Source organism: Diplotaxodon limnothrissa, linkage group LG18 (assembly GCF_057381915.1).
Source record: "Diplotaxodon limnothrissa isolate DT_005_m linkage group LG18, D_limnothrissa_male_GT1.1, whole genome shotgun sequence".
Lineage (NCBI taxonomy): Eukaryota > Metazoa > Chordata > Actinopteri > Cichliformes > Cichlidae > Diplotaxodon > Diplotaxodon limnothrissa.
The window spans coordinates 16,594,037-16,610,295 of record NC_140613.1 but is presented as its reverse complement, the minus strand read 5'-3'; the positions used below and the strand labels follow the sequence as shown (position 1 = coordinate 16,610,295).

The 16,259-nt window shown below is 41.7% G+C and overlaps 1 protein-coding gene across 4 annotated transcripts in view; it reads right to left on the bottom strand.

Moving 5' to 3' along the window:
• Positions 1–16,259, bottom strand: part of cacna1eb (calcium channel, voltage-dependent, R type, alpha 1E subunit b) — an 82,571-nt gene that overhangs the window by 35,635 nt on the left and 30,677 nt on the right. For 3 of the 4 annotated variants that reach the window (XM_085377772.1, XM_085377773.1, XM_085377770.1), the window contains exons 5-10: positions 6,587–6,690; positions 5,226–5,384; positions 2,189–2,379; positions 1,908–2,011; positions 1,711–1,826; positions 654–707 (exon numbers count right to left, since the gene is read on the bottom strand). In XM_085377772.1, coding sequence (XP_085233898.1) covers positions 654–707; positions 1,711–1,826; positions 1,908–2,011; positions 2,189–2,379; positions 5,226–5,384; positions 6,587–6,690 — 728 coding nt within the window. Of the gene's footprint in view, positions 1–653; positions 708–1,710; positions 1,827–1,907; positions 2,012–2,188; positions 2,380–5,207; positions 5,385–6,586; positions 6,691–16,259 lie in introns of all 4 variants that reach the window. The other variant, XM_085377771.1, reaches the window with a different exon arrangement.

Here is a 16,259-nt window from a genome sequence, read left to right as displayed (position 1 = left end):
TTACAGGTCTCCAAAACAAGTAAACAAAATGTTTCAAAATACATAAAAAGCTGAAAAGTGGTTTATTATATTAACTAATTATTGTGAAAAAATAAAGATCACACTGATTTAGTGGTCATTAAATGTGTTAACAATATGAAAATTGGTGATGATTCATCATAATAATATTAACACACGGCTCTCCCGTTTCTAAGTTAAAAGCATCGGAATTGGTATCGGCAGCACTGGCCCTGTATTTACTTGGTATCGGAGCAATACCAAAATTTGCAGTATCAAACACAACAAATACACGGTGTATTTTGAAGCGCTTTAATTCCACAGCCGTTCACCTATACCTGTCGAAACAGGTGCTGTTAGAGGGGATTCATAAGTTTCATGGGGTTGCCGGTAGGTAGCAGCGGCTGCAGTGACTTCAGATTTGCTTGCAAAAGTATGGGACTATCATTCGTACATATGTCGTGACTCAGGAGGGGGACACATTGAGCACTGGTAAGTTTTAAATGTAAACATTTATATTTGGCCATGTATTTTTAAATTTACTGCGAGCTTCTTTGTCCATTACTTAAAAAAATATAACCTTTCAGAATCTGATGATTCTTTTTGATCCACTCTGTATATGTAGATAATTCTAAGGGCAAAGTATGTGAACTTACCATCTAACGGTGATCTCCCTGAACTTTTATTCTCCTCTGCAAGCATCACCTCCTCTGTAATACAATAAAACTGAAGGTTACATGCAGAAATATTTGTTTTTAATCAAGCCACAGCTAAAAACCCACATTTCAGAGTCATAGCGCCCTTTGTAACCGAGGCCAAACTGATGCAAACACTGCACCGAGAGGCCGGTGTGACCTTCTTAAAGACAGAGCTCCTTTTCTCGCTCACAATCTCGCAATATCTCGCTCTCTTTTCTCCCTCTCTTCCCACACTCTCCCACACCCGTGCACACATGACTGCACATGCACAGCGACTCTCTTTCTTTCTCTCTCTCTCTCACACACACACACACGCACATGCAAACACACAGAAGCGCGTGTATATAAGCACACACACAAATTTAAGTCAATGAGTCAGTATCACCTTTTTCTCACCCTCTGCTTGCGTGGGAGCCTAGCAGTGTAGATTGCCATTACAGCACTGTGCGTTTGCTGCAACTCAACTCAGCTACTCTGCTGCGGATCCAAAAGTCTGAAGGTGTCTGCAGCAAACCAGTCTCTCTTCAAAAATGTAATGAAATCACTGTGTTGCTTTTAACAGGGCGATTACATTTTAATTAAAAGAAGAGACTCAGTGTATCGGCACATAAAGGGGAAACGGTAGCCTGGCTCACTCTGTTTAACAGCTATGCGAAGCAAAACTGTGGTGGAGGTACGTGCTGGAATATTTCTGAACAGTGAATCCTGGCTAACACTTTGTTTCAACCTTACATTGCCAAAAGCATTCACTCACCAGTCCAGCTGTGAAATGTTCTCACTACTAAATATTCCACAGTGAACTGTTAGTGGTATTATAACAATGTGGAAACAATTGGTTATAGAAATTCTCCCACGACCAGAAAAAAAGAAAAGAAATTGATGGATTAATTGATTCAGCATTTTTCTTCAGTTCATCAGCCGCTGCATTTCTCATCAAAACATCCAGGATTAAGTCACTGAAGCCTCTCCACACTCACTGTAATAAAAGATGTAAAGTTGTTCTGCTGCCCAGTACCTGCCCTGTCTATCCAGGCTCGGTAGCCATTCAGTTCTCTTTCCACCTGCTGCTGGCGACGCAGTTTCATAAAGGCCCTCCGGTTCTCCACCCTCTCTCTCTCCTTCGCAAATTCTCTGAAAAAATAAAACATATGAAAGCAGCTGTCTTCACTCATAATACGGACAGAAATGTTCACATAAATGAGGCACACTTACCCAGACAGGACTCCCAGAACTAGATTCAAAACAAAGAACGAGCCAATAATGATGAGAGGAATGAAGTACATCCAGTTCCACGTTATACCCAAGGCATCGTTGGTCTGAAATCCATAATTTTTATGTTATTAAACACTCAGCATCATTGCAGTGCTCAAGCCTTCAAGGGGGTGAGGGATCACACTGACGATGTAGAGGTCTCAAAAACTCGTGTATCAAATATGAAACACTAGGCATTAAGGGTTTAAGGGTTCACTTTCAGGCTGAATGCTTCTGCTCACGTTATAGAGGACAGCCGTCCATCCCTCCATGGTGATACACTGGAAGACGGTGAGAACAGCAAACAGGATGTTGTCGAACTGTGTGATGCCGTCATTGGGCCCGATCCAGGTATCGTTGCAGTCGTACTTCTCAGGACACTTCCTCACACCGCACGCAAATGCCAGCTCTAACGAGTCGACAGTCTCATTGTCTACAAGCACGAAACATAAATGTCACGGCGCCCATTTATTGAAGCACAAACATAATGACCCCAGATATTCATCTACTGCCGCTTTCTTGATTGTGGTCCTTACGGATCCCGCCCCCCAGGTCTGGTAACTGAAAGTCTGCATTAAAGTGCAGAAGACAATGTGCAAGTGGAGGGCAAATGAGGACAGGCGTGAAAAGTCGAGTTCTACCACAAAATACAGATGTGGAGGTACGGACCAGTGCCAGCATCCAAACTGGATCCACATTTCCACGGCAACAAAATCAAGCAGCAGTGCTAAAAAAAAATAATAAAGACAGCTTTCACGACTCACATCCTGGCTATGAGAGAGGATATTCACAGATGATTGGCAGATGCAGGGCATACAAAATCTGTCTTCGATTTTTATATCATACCCCAACTTCAACTATATAACACTGTAACATCTGGATCTGGTGGGTCTGAGGTACTAGGTTAGTAGTGTGTGGAGGTTATCAAAGTAGTTAAAGAAGATTTGGGGAAGTAATGTTTTTCTTTCTTGTATTTCTTTATTTCTTTCGCTGCACTCAAATGGAAGGTGAAGCTGGCAGATGGTTATCTTATTTCAGCATAAACCCTGGAAACAGTCCAGTCTGGCACTTTGAAAAGCATTACAAGAATCAACCTAGCAACACCAACACAGCTGATAACATGTTACTGTATAGCTCGCTTGTTTTAATCAATTTTTTGTCCTTTTTTTTTTTACACTTTTTGTACAGAGTGAAGAGTCGGGTTAGTGTTTCCAGTGTGTTTGCTATTCTACGCTCTACGACCTTTTAATATCTGTGGTGAAACAATCACTGACCTGTACATTATACACTGCCATCCTCCACTGGAAATACATTTTTGTTTTCTGCTGTCTCACCTTAGTCCTTGACCCTCACTAACACTCTGTTCATCTGCCGATGGAGTAAAAATCTCTTTGCTTAGTTTAAATCTCGCTTTAAGAGACACAAGCAGGATTTAGTGAAGCCTTATGATTCATATTTTTATGCGTTGTTATTATAAAGTTGCTATGGAAGAAGGTTTAAATAAATTTAAGAAACTTTTTTGTTTGTTTGAAAACATCTCTTTAGGCTTTAAATTTTGTGGGAACAATGGAGCAATTTATTTCTCCTGCTCTGAACGCCGTGACAGCTATAATATTAAAATTTTATACCTCGATCCATCCCTGAGCTGTGTTGGACAGTAAATGCTATGGTGCGGTGGTGTGATTACAGAGTAGTTGTTGAGTAATTAAGCAGTAGCTAAATCAGCCAGCAACAACTCTAATAATACCTCTGAGCCTGCTGCTACTGTAATCTATGAAGGCCTCAGTTGCTCAAACAAAGATGTTCACACCCTCTGTTAGAGAACAATGAGTAAATCACACTTTGAGCTTACCTGGCGAATCAGTCACAGTAAGTTACAAGGCATCCAAAACAAACCCTGAAAATATGCCTCTAAATTCAGCGGCGATACAATGGCGGCACGTGAGCCCTCAAATTGATAATAAAATACAATCAAAGGCGTCATTTACCTGTAATCAGTATAAAGTACATGTAGACTGATCATGATTTTAGGATTCTAAATCATGGTGTTTACAGCGATGTTTAAAATGGCGACAACATTTTTCTCCCTTGAAACTTGTGGATGTCTTTGGATTTCATGTTGTCAGCACTCAAAGCTATAACAACTGCAAGGACATCGCCACCACAGTGAAAAAGCATTTTAATCTGTGGGTTTGTGTGTGTGTTTGTATAAAATGCTTACACTGTGAGCTTTTTCCTGTTTCTACCTTTTCACCAGTGTTCTGTGCAGCACTGTGCAAAAGTCTTGAGCCCTACTGATCATTTCTTTTCTTTTTTTTTTTAAAAGAAAAACTGGAAAAAGGTGCAGGGGTTTTACCGACACATGCAAACATATGTAGAAATACAGTCTATATAAAAAGAAAGTTTGTACAATTCCAAGGAGCTTTGGTATGATCACCTTTATTCTTCAGCCCACAGTGAATTCTCTTAGGCAAGCTCAGGCATTTCTTAGTCTTGTCTTCAGGAATAGTTCTCCAGACCTCTTGAAGGACATTCAAAGCTCTTCTGTGACTGCTGGCTGCCTTTAGTCCTGTTCTCTTTGGAGATAATCCCCACACTGCTTCAGCAATGTTGCAGTCTGAGCTCTCGGGAGGCCAATCCATGACTGATGCTGTTCCATTCTGTGTTTTTCTATCCAGGTATGTTTTTGCTGTTTTGCTGAAACGCAGCTCCAAACCATGGCAGAGCCTCCACTGTGTTTTACAGATGGCTGTAGATACTCACTGTTGAACTCCTTTGTACATGATGGTGATGATTTGAACCAAAGGTTTCAAATTCTGTCTAAGACCATTTCTGATGAGGCTTCAGTGAGCAGTAGATGAATCTCTCTGGTCCTGTGTCAGGTCTATAGACAGTTGTTTTTTCTTTCACACCTGATACTTCTTCATTTGTCCTCCACTTGTCCAGTTTAGATATGCCAAGTATTCACCTAATAGCTCTTTGGGAAAATTTCAATCTGTTGTTATGCCTTAATCATTCATAGGTCAATTTTCACAAGTGGCTTAACAAACCAATAAATATTCCTCTGGTCAGGAAATGGTCATGCACAAGGACTGGACTGCAAATGGATGAAAAAGCAGAAAATGTCCAAAGAAAAACTTTGGAAGAGCTTCAGAAAGCCTGGAGAACTGTCGCTCCACTTTAAGAAATTACAAGAATGTTGGGCTCCTTGGAAGTAAAATATAAAGTAATGAGGAGTGGTTCAAGACTTCTGCACAGTACTGTATGCTCTCATCTTACCAAGAATGTCGTCTGATGGCAGGCAGGTGTGGTGAAGCTTCCCGCTGTAGAACTCCAGACCAATGATGGCAAACATGAGGATGGCAAAGAACAAGAGGAGACCAATCTGGAGCAGGGGGATCATGGCCTTCATGATGGACTTCAGCACAATCTGGAGGCCTGGAGGTTTTATACAGAAACAGATACTGTCTTTAAGAATAACACAAAAGACAATGTAACAATCAAAGTTCCCAAGTACATGGTTAGCTACATTGTTTTGTGAAAACAGTCAAGGACTTTTGCCTTTTCTATTATTTCTGCTAATGAAGATAATTTTGAATAGCAATAGTTACTGTATTTGCATTACCATCAGTTTAAATTTGCAGCAGGTAGAAATAATATTTGGCTTCACACAGAATTCAAACCCTGCTTTCTCAGTTTCAGGTCCTTCATATTTTCAATGCAACATCCCAGCTTAATTTTTATGTGGGCGTTTGTTTTTTTTTACACTACTTTATAGTACTCGGTCACCACTTCATGCATAATGGACCTTCCATGTGTATGGACATGTGCAGGTATATATGTATGTATACATATGTATATTTAGTGTGTACATATGTGTGTGTACATGTCTATAAATAGGAATAGTAGTGGTACAATAGCTGTATCAAGCTATATAGTTTATGTCTTCCATATTTCCAACCATATCCATAATCACATACTGTGTATGCTACCATTGTATATAGTGTATTATCTTACTTTTTTTCATTGATTGTACTTATTTGTATTTTTGTATTTCTGATATCTGTACTTCAGCTGAGGTGACGCAAAAATTTCCCCATTGTGGGATCAATAAAGTCTTATCTTATCTTACTCGATTGATCTGGTGTGAAAAGACCAGTGATTGGCCTGTCAAGGCTGGATTTTCCACAGCCTGGAAACAAAGCTCAGGGAGGTGCACAACTCCGGATTACTTGGCTCCTTGCTGAGGACAGCATCGAGTAATGTCATTAATGGAAAAACTCTTAATACACAAGAGTTTCTACGGCGTATATACAATTAAAATTACTCTGTGTCTTCTGTGTCTTGTGAAGTGCTTACATGTGGCAGATAGGAAACAGTGGACCAGGAACTAGTGCGTACTATGAGGTAAATTGACCAACGGGTTCAACTTCCTGGAGGAAAAGTCCAACAACAAGGCAAACTAAAAAAATCCATGTAATGCCTACATGTTAATACTCACGTGACATCCTGACAGTTTTTGTACATACAAGTCCAGATTATGAAACTCTTCCTAATGAACACATTCTGAAACTGCAGCTTTTGCATTTGTGTGTTTGACCTTGAAGTGCTTTTTAGTTTGAGGTCAGTAGTTGACTCACTGGGAATGCCGGAGACGAGTTTGAGAGGTCTCAGCACCCGAACAGCCCTCAGGGTCCGAAGGTCGACCGGGATGTTCATGTGGGCACCGGCAGTGGCCAGGATCCTGGTGGAGGCACGCATTATAGAGATTCAAAGACATTTTTGATGGTAGGGACGCTACACTGGAAAGACATTGTGACATTTTTTCAAGGATTAATAGCTATCATTATTTTTGGTGGCCTAAAAAAGGAGAGAGACATTTGGGTTAAATTACAGACTATACAACAGGGACATATAAAAAACATCCATTAGCAGCTAAATCTGGTACAAAACTTCTTTCCTTTCTTGAGATTAATGTTATTTTCCTGTGACGTCTGAAAAATGAAGCGCAAAAATAGATAAAAAGGCACAAACAGATGCATCTGAAGGACACTTTTGGAAATGACTCATTCGAAATATTAAATATGATCTGCTGTCATCCCCACAGCTGTAAGGCCTGTGAGTGGTACAGCATTTCCATTCGGTGTAGCACACTTGCATGGCGAGAGACAAAGAATGCACAGCCACATACACCTGGCAGGCATCTCTACTCACATCTGCCCACGCACACATTGATGTCCCTCCACCTACACACAAACACTGAAAAACAGCATCGGGAGCAGGCGACAGGCAAGCTCTCTCCAGAAAAATCACATCTGCATGTTTCTTACCGGAACGGCAAAAGCAGAATAATTTGTTATTTTTAATTATAATAGTAGCAATCGCACAGCTAAAGCTACAAAACCGCACCGATAATAGCGGCATAAAAATTCATTTCCACGTCAATTAAACCGTTAATGCTCTTACTGACAAGCGGGTCAGCATCTTCTGCTAATTTGCTCGCTAATATTTTAACAGACTTGTGAAAAACATCTTAATTATTTTTCCCTGATTTGTCCACCTCTCTCTCTTTGTTTCCACACACACAGAAGACACAAATATACAAACTTACAAAATCTTTGGACAATGCTGAGGAGTGTGGGGGAGGGTGTGTGTGTGTGTGTGCGTGTGTGTGTGTGTAAGCAGGGGGTAGAAAGCACATGGCAGAAACTCAAGTGTAAACCCACGCAGAATCTCTCCTGAAAGCAGTGGGAGGGAGAGAGGCCAAGTGAGTGAGTGAATGAGTGAGGCCATGTACACACTAATGTGGATGAATCTGGAAAAAAACGCTTTATAAGTGCTGAAAGCTCACCGTCTATAACACCACGTTCAGAACCTTTCTAACTGTCCGCACTGAAGGCTGTGCACAACGATGGATGCTGTTCCCATCCATCTGCAAACTAAAACATATTCAAAGAATTTACAGCGCAGTGAAAAAGAATTTGCCACCTTCATGATTTGAGTTGTTTTTTCTTTGGGGTTTTTTCTCTCTTTTTTGCATATTTGTGACACAGATGTTTCAGATCATCAAAGAACATTTTGTAAATATTGCAAATACAAAAGGCAGTTTTTAAATGATGACTTAATTTATTGGGGGAAACAAAGCTGTGCGGAAAAGGTAATCATGAATCAACTGTGGTTAACCACATTGCCTGGAGTTCAGTTTCACTAGCTACACTGATGCCTGATTACTGCCAAATCCGCTGAATCAAGAAATCACCAAAAAGAACCTGTCTGACAATATGAAGTAGGTTTAAAGATCTCAAAATCATGCCACAGTCTAAATAAACAACTGAGAAGTAAAATCATTGATATCTATCCATCTATGAGGGTTACAGAGGCTTTGGGACTTCATGAACCACAGTGAGAGCCTTTAACCACAAATGGAGAAAGCTTAGAACAGTGGTTAGCCCTCCCAGCAGTGACCAAAATTACTCCAAGAGTAATCAACAACTCATTCAGGAGGTCACAAAAGAATCCTGAACATAATCAAACAACAGCATCAAAGTAACTGTCAGTTAAGGTCACAGTTCATGATTCAACAATAAGAAAAAGACTGGGCAAAAATGTCACTTCAAAGGAGAAAACCACTGCTGACCAAGAAGAACACAAAGCCTTGCCAAAAAACAAAAACAACTTTGGGGGAAATATTTTGTGGACTGCTGAAGCAACAGTTGAACTTTATGGAAGCTTTAAGTCTCGTTAAATCCTGTGTGAAGCTAGCACGGCATCACACCAGCAGTCAAACATGAAGGTCGCTGTGTGATTTTCTGGGGCTGCTTTGTTGGACCATGAATTCTGCGCTTTACCAGAAAATCCTGAAGGAGGATGTCCGGCCATCAGTCATGAAGCTCCGAGTCAACATCCAGACCTAAATCCAACTGAGATGCTTTGGCATGAGCTTAAACAAGTTCATGCTCAAACCCTCCAATTATCAACAATGAAGTAAAACAATTCTGCAAAAAAGAGTGGGCCAAAATTTCTTCACAGCAATGTCAAACACTCATTACCACTTATCACAAACACTGGATAGTTCTGGCTGCCAAGGGTGGCACAACCAGTTATTAGGTTTAGGGAGAAGTTACTTTGGATAGCTTTGTTTCCATTATGAAATCATCATTTAGAAACTGCATGTTGTATTTACTTGGGCTATCATTGTCTAAAACTAAAATTGTTTGTCGATCTGAAACATGAAAGTCACAAATCTGCAAAAAAAACAAACACCAAACATAAACAAAACCACTCAGGAAGAGGATTTTTTGTAGATGCACCTGTGGCATCAATTTTAAACTCCGTCATTCTTGAGTTATTCATATTATTTGCGACCACAAACTTTCCCCTCCCACCCTGCGGGGTGACGACAATACCCCCATCAGCCTTTAACGGCCAAGGGTTATAAAAACTAAGATTCTTCTTTGAGCAGGAAGTCGCCAACTGGTTGCATAGTTTTATATTTGTTTTAAATTGAATGTGCTCATATTTGAAACAATGGGTTTATTTTTACAGCAAAAGTATATATTTACAAAATTATATAATACTATTGAACAGATGTTAAGTAACAGGTGCATAAAAGCCAAAATGTAAAATCTCCACGTGGATGCAGCAGCTCAGAATGATAAAGAGGGAAAAAAATAAGAAATTTAGAAACCATTTTGTCATGTTATAGGCAAGATAGATCACTAAGTATAAAGAAAAAGCAAAACTGGTGGGAAAAATTTTTTATACTATTGGCCTGTTTCTTGGAGAGTGAGCTGATGTGCTTTTATGCAATTAAGGAATCAGAATTCTGGGTGGTGCAGCGCTTTAGACTGTGCTCTCAGAGCAAGCAGGTCCTGGGTTCAAATCCACTGGCTGTGTGGACTTTGCATGTCCTCTCAGCGTCATGCATGTTGACATGACTGTCAGAGTCTTAGATCTGTGATGTATCCACAGTGTATCCCACCTTACCCTATAATAGCTGGAACCAGAATTCCTTCAAATTATGGAAATGATCTGGAGGCTGGAGCAAGCTTATTTTGTTAAAGGTGTAAAAATGCTGTTGAGATCGACACGCACACTCATAACATCCAAGTTCCCCCTTTAAAAACAACAAGAAACAGAGGAGAGTTTTGGTCAGCCTCTCTGGACATTAACTACAAATATGAATATACTATATATTATTATAACAGCAGCAATATGACAGTTTTGTCACCAAGTTGCTGCAACGTTAATGAATTTGAAAGCCACTGAAATATAATTCTCCAAGCTGATGCAACTGAAACATTAAGTGTTGACGTAAGTCAGCCTACAAAAGCCCACAGAACTAGTTTGCCTCAAGGTTTTCTGCCAGGCTCTATATTATCTGTTTAAAGAGGAAAACTCTGTTTTGCTAACAGAAACCAAGCACTCGGAGCTTAAATTTAACCAAACTGCAGGTAAAAATTGAAACTATGATATTTAGAAAGCCCTGGAGGCAAACCGCTCCCACTACCCATCTAAAATTTATAATGCAATTTTATAGCACATTCTGTTTTAAATGCATAATGAGGTTTTCAACTGACTGACAAAAAGAAGCTCACAATATATATTTATAGCTAAATATTAACAAAACTAACAATAAAAAACTACATTTCCTTCGAAATTTTTAGCATTTTTACAAGATAAGACTTTATTGATCCCACGGTAGGGAAATTTGTGCGTTACCACAGCTCAGGTACAGATAGCAGAAGATTAAAAAGAGTATACCAGAATATAAAGTCAAAAAATACAAAATAAATAAGATAATACAATATATACAATGATAGCTGAGGTTCTCAGTACACAAACAAAGATGGTAAACATGATACCTGCTTATCATCAGCACTGTGGCACCATCACTGTGGTCGTGCCATCACAAGGACATTAACAGATCCACTAAGACAATTTAAAATGACTGAACTAATCTGGACAAAACACTCTGAATACGTTTAACTTGGGAGAAAATAAACAGAAATTGCAGTTCGAATTCCTGTGTGTCATCTAAACGGCAAACAGAAGAAATGGACTGAAATAGCATTGGTGGCTTGGCACTTGTGTGATCATTAGAGGCTATATAGCACATAATTACAGGTGTGTCACACTACTGCATACACTAAATTGTATAGAAGCCTGACATCGTGTAATGCTTTCTAAATTGTCTGAAGCATTATTGAGACTTATAGAAACAACGCAGAGGCAGCAGAGGTGGGATTTTAAATTCAATTAAACTAAATACCAAAAACAACAACTAATAGATACAAAAAGCATCTATTTCCTTTCCATTAACGTGTGGCGCTAACGAGGATACTAAACAATCGCTATTACAGGGCGTAGTTATTAGTGTTAATTGGATTTTATAGCGAGCATGTTCATACTAAGCAAGTGAGTGTGTCAGACAAAGAGATGACACAGCGAGAGACACTGAGACGGAGCGGGAGAACAGAAGTGGGAGTCTGTGGAAATAGCCTTCAAACCAAACAGAGTGAACAAAGGCAGGCAGGGGTGCAGAACCTTCAAGGCTGCGTTTCGAGCACAGCGATTCAGGCTCTCTCGAAATTAAAGCAAATATTCAATCTGCTGTGGTAGCTCGTGAATCATCCCTGCACATTCATAGGGGGTCATTTTCGTATGTTTGGTTTAGAAAATATTTGTTAGAAGTAGAATTTCCCAAAACAATCATAACTCATGCAACCCACCACTGTTTAGTATGCAGCTTTCAGTGTCATGGCTTTAAATACACCTTTCTAACTGTTTGTTAACACAAGTAACTAATCAGCCAATCACATAGCAGAAAATGAATGAATGTAGGTATGTAGATGTGGTCAAGAAAACCACGAACTGAGCATCAGAATGGAGAAAAGGTGATTTTAGAGACTCTGAACTTGGCATGTGTTGGGTCTAAACTCAGACCCCGCTGTATCCAGGACTTATTCCCATGAAAGAAAAACAAGGCAACGGTGTTCGATCGATTTCTTGCGCAAGGGAGGCCTCGTCTGTGTCCAGCACGACAAAGAACCCCAAATGGTGGCCGCCTCTCGCTGCCTTTTATTGACAAACTTCAAACAATAGTTTACAAAACACCTCCCCCTGCAACCCCGTTTGGTTACAAGACCTCCTGCTGACCAAAGGGTCGTAAACCCAGGAAGCTTATGTGGCACTATGTTAAAGACAGAGACATGAAAATAGTAGCCCCCCATTTTATTTGATGCTCAGAGACATTTTCTTTTAGTAAGGCCACTGCAATGTAAGTTTTACTGTTGTATAAGTTCCGCCAGCAGAGGGCGCTCGGTCCTGTACGCATCGGTAGCTGACGCTACAGTAGAAGAAGTAGTGTCAGTGATGAAGAGGCAGCGTACGGCCTGCGCGCCAAAGATAACTGATTGCCTTATTTCTCTGTTTTTACAGGTAAGCTGGGTGGTGGATAATATAAACAGATGTTATAAAAGTGACAGACAGCAGTGGCGATTAATGATAAATGTCTTGTTTGTGGCGAATGTTAAGCTAAAGAGCTAATTTCCAAGTTGGTCCAGTTGTTAGCCTGTGCCGATCAAAGTGTTAGACTGTACCGAAACTCTGTGAGCTCGGTGCAGGTGTATTTTTGGGTTAAAGCCACAAGATATATATTTTGCACAATAAGAGAAAGTGTGAATTGCTTTATGTTTAGTTCATGAAGAGTGAATGCTATAGAAATATGTTAAGAAAAACGTTTGTTTGAAAGAGATCTAGTTTGTTAAATGCAGTTAAGAAGACAGGTTGATGAATGGATTAAAACAGTGGCAAAAACAAGATAGAGCTGTGGTGAGTTCGCTATGTTGTTCATGTGCATAGTAAAATGTATTTGTGTAATTTAACCAGTTTACAAAGGTGGTGCATGTGAATGTGAAACTGTATAAGTTACTTGTATAAAGTAATGTCAGCTACAGTAGAAGAAGTAGTGTCAGTGATGAAGAGGCAGCGTACGGCCTGCGCGCCAAAGATAACTGATTGCCTTATTTCTCTGTTTTTACAGTTTTCTGTAAAAATAAATATGTTGCACGGGAGATGAGTTGGCCCATCATTTCAACAGTGTAACATATTTTGGCGAGCCAGCCAGGAGGTGGCGCTAGTGAGTCAACACCATCACCAACCACCTTCTTTCCCAAGAGACGAACCTTCAACCAAAAGAAATGGAATCTCTGCAACCTCTGCGTGACGAAGTGAGTGCAGCCTTGTGGCAGTTGGAGAGAGAGCATCTTGTGGATGTCTGCAGGCGACTGAAATGTTCCGGCCTGGACAGCGCAGAGTCTCACAGCAAGACCAAGAGGACACTCATCAGGTTGGCAGAGGGCATGTTTGATGATGTGGAGAAAAGTGAGGAAGAGGATCAAGTGAAACAGTTTTATAAAGACATTGCTGTATACATCCAGAGACTAAGCAAAGGGGAGAGTCAGTCAGAAAGGGAACCCCAAGGCATAGAGTCTATGCAAAAGAAAGATCTTGAGAACACCGCATGTGCTACTCCAGTACATATTGCACATTACTCACCCAGAGCCCGACCAGAGGCAACGCGAACTCTTCAAGAGGTAACACTGAAGAGGGAGTTTAAAATCTGTGGGCAGATTGGAGAGCATGGGCAGAAGGACAAGCTATCCTATCTCAGCTTGATTCGCCAGATTGAGAATGGGAGTGAAAAAGGGCACTCGGAGACTGAAATTGTGGAAGCGGTAATTAGGGCCATTAGTCCAGGAACACCCCTAAGAGACATGTTGGAGATTAAACGTGGGTTAACACTTAGCAAACTGCTCACCATATTAAAGGGACACTATAGGGTAGACAGCCCCACTGAGCTTTACCATCAGCTCCTCAATATCTCCCAAGAGCCCAAAGAAACTGCTTTAAACTTTGTATTTCGTGCCATTGAACTTAAAGAGAAGTTGTTATGGAAAGCGGCAAATGAGGAGACAGATGAACTGTATAGCAGAGCCACCATCCAGCGCAAATTCCTCCGCTCCATTGAAACTGGGCTGCTCAGTGACTCTATCAAGTATCAGCTACTGCCCCCCCTAAACGACATAACCATAACAGATGAAGAACTGATTGAGAAAGTCAATGAAGCTTCAAAGCTAGAAAATGAAAGATTTGAGAAACGGAAAAGGTCCACTGCAGCCAAGATTCCCAGGGTCCAAGAGCTCCAAACAGAATGCCAAACAGCCCTGACATCTGCTCAGAGCCCCTCCAAACCCAGAGAATCCCCCGCTACAGTGGCCATGACAACAGTGAAAAATAAAGAGACTAAGTCAGACACGCAGCAGATTATAGAAGAACTACGTAAAGAGATGAAACAAATGTTTATGGCTGTTATGGAAACCAGTCCCCGCCCCATGGCACCAAAGCAACGAGAAAAAGGCTGTAAAAAGTGCAAAGAAGAGGGGAAAGGAGAGAACTGCCTGCACTGTTTCAAATGTGGGCGAGAGGGCCACTACTCCCGTGGATGCCGAGCACCGAGACTGCCATCGGGAAACGGGGAGGGACTACTGAGACGGGACCAACAGTAGTCCAAAGCCCACGGTCCCATAATGAACAGTCAAGCCCACCAACATCCTCCAAAGAAACTGCAACTGGTGTCCCATCAGCGATAACTGAGGTTCACTATCTACCCCCTCAACGGAAGTCACGGTTAGTAAGCCTGGTGGGAAACAGATGTACTGTGAACTGTTTTATGGACAATCACCCAGCTAAGGTGTTGTGGGATTCAGGGGCACAGTCCAGCATAGTAAATGAAAACTGGCGGCAAAACCACCTCCCTCACACAGTCGTCAGACCTGTTTCAGAACTGTTAGACAATGAGACGCTCACAGTGTTTGCTGCAAATGACACACCCATTCCCTACATTGGTTGGATAGAAGTCAGCTTCAGACTAGGCAGTGATTTGTCCCCAACCAGTGAGCTGCAAGTTCCAATATTGGTATCCAGTGACCCGGCTGTGGCCAGTGATCCCATCATTGGCTACAATGTCATTGAAGCTATCGTGAACCAGGAAGAAGTAAAGACCAAAGGAGGAAGAAAACAGCTAGCACACTATGTGAGTAAAGCATTTGAAATAACTGTACGCACTGCACATAATGTTGTCAAGCTTGTGCAGAACAGCAGTGAAGGCCCAGAGACAGGTGTGGTAAGGACTGGTGTAAGAAGAGTGCCTTTGTCAGCGAACCAAGTCACTACAGTTTATGTACGGGCACACGTTAGTTCACATGCCCGGGGCCAAGACATGCTCTTTCTACCTGATGGAGCTGACCCACAACCAGAGGGCATAATATTCAGTGATGTACTGGTGAAAATCCCAGACAGAAAAGTACCATATGTGCCCATCCCTGTGACTAACACCACAGACCACACCGTTTATCTGGAGAGCCGTAAAGTGATTGGATACCTTGAACCAGTAAAGACTGTATACACAGCTGGCATCCAGACTAAAGTAAATGAGCTGACACAAGAGAACAAAAATGGTACAGAGCTAAAGTCACACAACCCGAGTAACACACAGACACGAGAGAACCAACAGAGACCAAAGTCATGGGACCCACCAGTGGATCTCCAGCATCTGGATGAAAATCAGCGAGCGGCTGCGAGGAAGATGTTGCGAGAGGAATGTGAGGCGTTTGCATATGACAGTGACGATGTCGGCTGCATACCATCCCTGAGGATGCATATAAGCCTCCATGACACAAATCCTGTGAAAAAGACTTACATGTCCATCCCAAAACCCCTGCACAACGAAGTGAAAGAGTATTTGCAAGACCTGCTTAACAAAGGCTGGATCACACCATCACGGTCCCCCTACTCATCACCTGTGGTGTGTGTCCGCAAGAAAGACGGCACTCTCCGCCTTTGTTGTGACTTTAGGGAGCTCAACCGCAAGTCAGTCCCAGATCGCCATCCAATCCCAAGGATCCAAGACATGTTGGATGCTCTGGGCGGGAGCTCCTGGTTTTCTGTGTTAGACCAGGGTAAGGCGTACCACCAGGGTTTCTTGGATGAAGAAAGCCGCCCCTTAACCGCCTTCATCACACCCTGGGGGCTCTATCAGTGGGTACGCATTCCCTTTGGCCTGAGCTCCGCACCCGCTGAGTTCCAGAGAAGCATGGAGCACTGTATGGCAGGCCTCAGAGACACTATCTGCCTCCCATACCTGGACGACAACCTGGTGCACAGCAGCAGCTTTGATGAACACTTGGAACATATCCGCCTTGTCCTCCAGCGTTACAGAGAGCATGGTGTTAAGCTGACCCCAAAGAAATG